The sequence below is a fragment of the Myotis davidii genome, unplaced genomic scaffold (assembly GCF_000327345.1).
Source record: "Myotis davidii unplaced genomic scaffold, ASM32734v1 scaffold509, whole genome shotgun sequence".
In the NCBI taxonomy this organism is placed as follows: Eukaryota; Metazoa; Chordata; class Mammalia; order Chiroptera; family Vespertilionidae; genus Myotis; species Myotis davidii.
This window is the reverse complement of record NW_006382996.1, coordinates 776,172-781,681: the sequence shown is the minus strand read 5'-3', so window position 1 is coordinate 781,681 and position 5,510 is coordinate 776,172. Positions and strand designations below refer to the sequence as shown.

Genomic DNA, 5,510 nt, shown 5'->3' with positions numbered 1-5,510 from the left:
CTATAGGCGCCCAGCTATTCCTTGTTTGTTTCATCCTCTCAGATTCAGACACGCAACATCCGCCACCTGCCAGATATTCTTGTCATCAATTGTGAAGTGAATAGCTTGAAAGAAGCTGATTTCTGGAGAATGCAGGCTGATGTAAGGACCAGGGCTGGCAACAGGGTCTTAGGAGTTTTGTTTTGTTTTTAAAGGAGTACTTTTTAATTTCCTCCCTCTTCTGACTGACTTCCACATATGATTAATATTCCTGAAGAATCAGATATTTTCTCCTTTTGTGTTCAGGTTGCCTTCAAGATGGCAATAAAGAAGCACAGTGGGGAAATCTCCAAGAACACGGAGCTTGCTTTGGCTGATTGGTAGGTACTGTCTTGGGAGTGACCAAAGTATTGAACTACCCAGGGGCTCCTCTTGTCTCTGGCTAGATCTCCTCAGAACAAATTTCTAATTCTCCTGTCCTGATAGGAAGGAACTAGGGAGTCCAGAGGGCATGCTGAGGTGTCCTTCCATTGAGGAGTTGAAGAATGTCTGGCTTCCTTTCTCTATTCGCATGAAGCTCACCAAGAACAAAGGACTGGATGTTTGCAATTGGACTGATGGGGATGAGATGCAGGTTGTTGGAAAATTGGGAAGAGGATGGGGAATAAGGAAGAAAGGGATGGGGTAGAAGCAGGGCAGGGGGAAGGTGGAACTTAGCATAGGAAAAAGAAAGGGAGTAAGGCTGAGTGTTTGCCAGTTCTGGGCTTCTCCAGTCACTCAGTTCATTGCTGGGAGTCAGAGATGGGCTAGGATGGAGATAACCCACTGTGGTGCCCCATTCCATACCCCAAACTCCTTGTCCTCTGTCCCCATTCCCCTTCCTTCCCCATCCGTAAACTTAGCTTAGCAGCCTGGGTACCCCCCCTCACAGTGGGGCCCAGCCAGGGCAGAGGAGGAACATGGTGTCTATGTGTATGACCTGATGGCTACTGTGGTACACATCCTGGACTCACGCACAGGGGGCAGCCTGGTGGCTCACATCAAAGTTGGAGAGACCTACCACCAACGCAAGGAGGTGAGTGACATAATACAGTGCAGGGATACTCCTGGTGGTGGCCAGAATGGAATCCAAGATCTGTCCTACCTTCAGTCTGAGGCAGAGTGGTCCAGCCATCACTTTGGCATCAGTCTTTCTCTGTATATCCATAGGGTGTTACCCACCAGCAGTGGTATCTCTTCAACGACTTTCTTATTGAACCTATTGATAAGGTTAGTTGTAACACATTGCATTTCCCCTTGCATCTCCCCTTTTCCTAGCATCCTCATCCTCGGTGCCCTAGAGAATGCCAGCAAACTTAGGAGGGAGGGATGGGTTCTCAAGAATTATAAGCATTAGCAGAGCTAAACGTAGCACCAGAGTCCTATCTTCTGTCTAATTTGGGGAAAAGGGACATATATGTAGGCCATTAAGTGCTTTCTCTTTTATAGCATGAAGCTGTGCAGTTTGACATGAATTGGAAAGTGCCTGCTATCCTTTATTACACCAAAAGAAATCTTAATTCTAAATACAACCTGAACAGTAAGTGGTACAAGAGTAGACCCAAGGTGTGGGTAGTTTAGATTGGTCTTCAGGAAGAGACCTGGGAAGTAGCTTTATAAGATGAGGATCTGTGCCCTTACTGGGTTGCTCAGTTTATTAGAGCATCATCCTGATACACTAAGGTTGCAGGTTCTATCCTAGTCAAGAAGCAACCAATGAATGCATAAATAAGTGGGACAACAAATTAATGTCTCTCTCTCCCCCCCCCCACCCCCTTCCCTCTCCCTCCCTTTCTCTAAAAAAAACCCCACAAACTATCAATAAAAAAGAGGCATGCTTTAAAAAAAAATTTAAGATCTGCAACCAGTGTTAATATTTCCAGGGAGTCCTACTCATAAGGCCTTAAATTTAGAAGCTGAAGATCCTGAAGGTATAGTGGGAAGGAGGTGTTGGGGAAAAGTCTGATCAAGTAGCTAAGGTTATGATTTTGAATCTAATCATTCTTATCCTCAAGTGAAGATCTCTTTTGGACATGAACTCCTTATTAAGTCCCTTTTTGGTGCCTTTAAACTGTAACTTCATTTTTGTAGATTTTTTAAGCTAAAGTCCAAAATGAAAATCTTATTCTTTCCTTTCTGTTGGCTTTTTTCCCCCATTATCACATTTCTTTGTTGATGTTGTTAATCCTCACCCAAGGATATTTTTTCTCATGACTTTTGAGAGAGTGGAAAGGAAGGAAGGATGGGGAAAGAGAGAAACATTGATGTGAGAGAGACACATTGATTGATTGCCTCCACACACGCTCCAACCAGGGCTGGGAATTGAACCTGCAACCCAGGTATTTGCTGATGCTCTAACCACTGAAAAACACCAGCCAAGGCCTTATCACATTTCTTATTTACCTGTTCCATCTACCTGCTTTGTTCATCAGACATGATCTTTTTACTCATATGCTTTAGTTATTGAGGGATCACAGTGTAGACCTGGTCTCTGGTCAGCTACCTTGGGCTTCCCTCCCCTGGTCACTTCCCTGCCCCCAGCAATGTGTCTTCTGGATTCTCCCTTTCAGTCAAGAACCCTATTGAGGCAAGCGTCCTGATGGCTGAGGCCTCACTAGCACGGAAGCAGCGGAAAACACATACCACCTTTATTCCGCTGATGCTGAGTGAGATGCCACAGGCTGGGGACCTGGTGGGCCTGGATGCCGAATTTGTCACCCTTAATGAGGTAACCAAGGCCGAAAAGTGTAGAACGTTAGAACAGGAATCTGGGGATACTAAGAGTCCTAAGTATTTCTCTGATTTCCTTAACTCTTCTTATGCAGGAGGAAGCAGAGTTGCGCAGCGATGGTACCAAGTCTACCATCAAACCAAGTCAGATGTCAGTAGCTCGGATTACCTGTGTTCGGGGCCAGGGGCCCAATGAGGGCATCCCTTTCATTGATGACTACATCTCTACCCAGGAGCAGGTATTAGATTATGGAAGTGCAAGTGGCACAGACCCTGTGCTTATGTAGAGTGCTCTGGAACCCAGGGAGGAGTGGCAGGGGGAGTCTGTACCTCACTTCCTGAGAGACTTGTCTTTTTTTCTATCCCTAGGTCGTGGATTACTTGACTCAATACTCAGGAATAAAGCCAGGAGATCTCGATGCCAAGATTTCCTCTAAGCACCTCACAACTCTCAAGTCTACCTACTTAAAGCTTCGTTTTCTCATAGACATTGGAGTCAAGTTTGTGGGTCATGGTCTGCAGAAGGACTTCCGGGTCATCAATCTCATGGTTCGGGCAGGGCTATTTTAAGAGTCTTCTTTGCGTATGGGCCACTCAGGGTATACGTTGTGCCTTTGGGGAATGGGAAGATATGGGCTCCCTTATCTTTAGCCTTCCGTTCTTTTATTCCTGCCAGGTGCCCAAGGACCAAGTCCTTGACACAGTCTATCTGTTCCACATGCCCCGAAAACGAATGATTTCCCTGCGATTCCTTGCTTGGTACTTTCTGGGTGAGTTGCTCTGCCTTGAAGATCCTTGTGGAGCTCATTAAGAGCAGGAAAAAGTGTTGGAGGGGCCAAAGGGAGGAAAAAGGACCCCAAGTTAGAGGTGAAGTTATTAGAGGACTTAATTAGCTTCAGTATCCCTTCTGTACACCAGGGATGGTGTTTGGCCTCTTCTCTTAAAGGCAGTAGGTTTTTTATTGCTTATTGGGAGTTGGGGATGTGAGTAGGGGACATGTTCTTATCTTCCTTGGCTAGGTCTCAAACTATTCCACCTCTACCTCCCCAGACCTGAAGATTCAAGGGGAGACCCATGACAGTATTGAAGATGCGCGCACAGCCCTTCAGCTTTACCAGAAGTATCTGGAGCTAAGCAAGAATGGCACTGAGCCCGAGTCCTTCCACAAAGTGCTCAAGGGCCTGTATGAGAAGGGCCGAAAGATGGACTGGAAGGTGCCTGAGCCCGAGGGCCAGACAAGTCCCAAGAGTAAGGCCTGGGATGGGACAAGGGAAACTGAACTGGGTGGGTTTTGACTGTGTATGTGACAATTATACCCACCATAATAATAATAATGATGATAACAACAGTACCATCCCTACCTTACATACTTGCAAAGCACTTAACAGTGTACAAAGCATTTAATCCAACCGTCAGTGAAATAGCTTTTGTTGCTGAGACTCTCCTCTTGGCCAGTTCTGAAATGTTTGGGGCAGGTCCAGGCCCGCTTTCCTCTTGCATTTTTCCTTCCTAAGAAGAATCCAAGGTACTTTTTCTTCACTCACCTTAAGACTCAATGTTCTTGGTTTTATCTCTGGCAGATGCAGCTGTTTTTTCTTCAGTGCTGGCACTCTGACCTCATCCTCTCCCAACCAGCTTCCGCCTCTCCCTTCAGTGTTCTGTGGCCTCAGAACTGGGAGATAGCTTCCTAAGTTGGCTATACCCTGTCTACTTCCAGAATTGAACCTGCTCAGGGTTTACAGGTGGTGCTATTAATAGAACTGGAATGCAACAGAATTGTTGCAAAGGGTCTAGCAGCCAGATTCCTTTTACATCCTTTGCAAAAAACAGAGTCTAGATGAAAAGTAATTGGTATTCTTAATAAATACCCTGGGTGAGTAATATCCAGGCAAAGAAGATCCTGGAACCAAAACTTGCAGTTCCTAGTTGGCTAGGTACTGGAGAGTAACCGGATACAACAGTAGTTCAAGACTTAGCTCAAGCTCAAGTCTGTGACTGCTTGAAGAATGCCAGGAAGCCAGCACAGAGTCTTGGTGGCCCTAGCAGACCAGTGTTGCCAACACCATCATTGCCAAAAGGGCCCTTGAGTCCAAGACAAAGCTTGGCTGCTGGCTTCCTTCCTGCCGACAGCTGAGAAGCATCTGTCTTCCATCCACTCCACTTTCCTGTTACAAGTTTCGTTTTCTTGTTATTTTTTAAAGTTTTGTTTTAAACTGCATGTTTTATAAAATAAAAACAAAAATATTATTGACTGTCATCTATCTCATTGGAGACCTGCGAGTGCGGGGTTCTCTTTGGCCTTCCTCTCCTTTCTCTGTGTTGTCTTTAATGGGGAAATCTAAGGCTTTTAAATTCCCACTTAGAATTAAAGGTAAAGCTCTGTGGAGTCCAAAGTTAAGGATGTTGGAGGAGTATAATTAATGTCTGACCTGGACAGCGTTAGGTCAACGCTGTGGCTGCCTCAGGTCGGTTTCTTTTAAGACCTACAGTCGGACTTACCAGGTAACGGTGGAAGGGGAGTGGAGAAGCTGACAAACTACAGGTCCCAGGACACCTTACAACCTGTGGCTACTAATGGGGTCTGCGTGGTGCTGCGATGCTCCCTGGGAGATGTAGTTTCCAGGGAAATTAAACGAGCTTTTTATTCTAATAGTTGAAAGTATTACAAAAGTAACATGTAAATCGGGCTCCGTATGGGCCATCAGCGCACCTTCGTTTTTGAAGGTCCCAGCCCACTAGACGCGCACGAGAGCGCCCGCCCG

The 5,510-nt window shown here is 45.9% G+C and overlaps 1 protein-coding gene across 6 annotated transcripts in view; it reads left to right on the top strand.

Annotated features, from left to right (window-relative positions):
* Nucleotides 1-5,011, top strand: part of PAN2 (PAN2 poly(A) specific ribonuclease subunit) — a 24,356-nt gene extending 19,345 nt beyond the window's left edge. For 4 of the 6 annotated variants that reach the window (XM_015557415.1, XM_006777873.2, XM_006777871.2 and 1 more), the window contains 12 exons: nt 43-141; nt 286-359; nt 466-613; nt 911-1,054; nt 1,189-1,248; nt 1,468-1,558; nt 2,589-2,746; nt 2,844-2,987; nt 3,118-3,297; nt 3,425-3,518; nt 3,799-3,996; nt 4,329-5,011. In XM_015557415.1, coding sequence (XP_015412901.1) covers nt 43-141; nt 286-359; nt 466-613; nt 911-1,054; nt 1,189-1,248; nt 1,468-1,558; nt 2,589-2,746; nt 2,844-2,987; nt 3,118-3,297; nt 3,425-3,518; nt 3,799-3,996; nt 4,329-4,363 — 1,425 coding nt within the window. In that variant the 3' untranslated portion in view covers nt 4,364-5,011. Of the gene's footprint in view, nt 1-42; nt 142-285; nt 360-465; nt 614-910; nt 1,055-1,188; nt 1,249-1,467; nt 1,559-2,588; nt 2,747-2,843; nt 2,988-3,117; nt 3,298-3,424; nt 3,519-3,767; nt 3,997-4,328 lie in introns of those variants that run through there. The other 2 variants (XM_006777870.1, XM_015557414.1) reach the window with 2 other exon arrangements.
* The last annotated feature ends 499 nt before the right edge of the window (nt 5,012-5,510 follow it).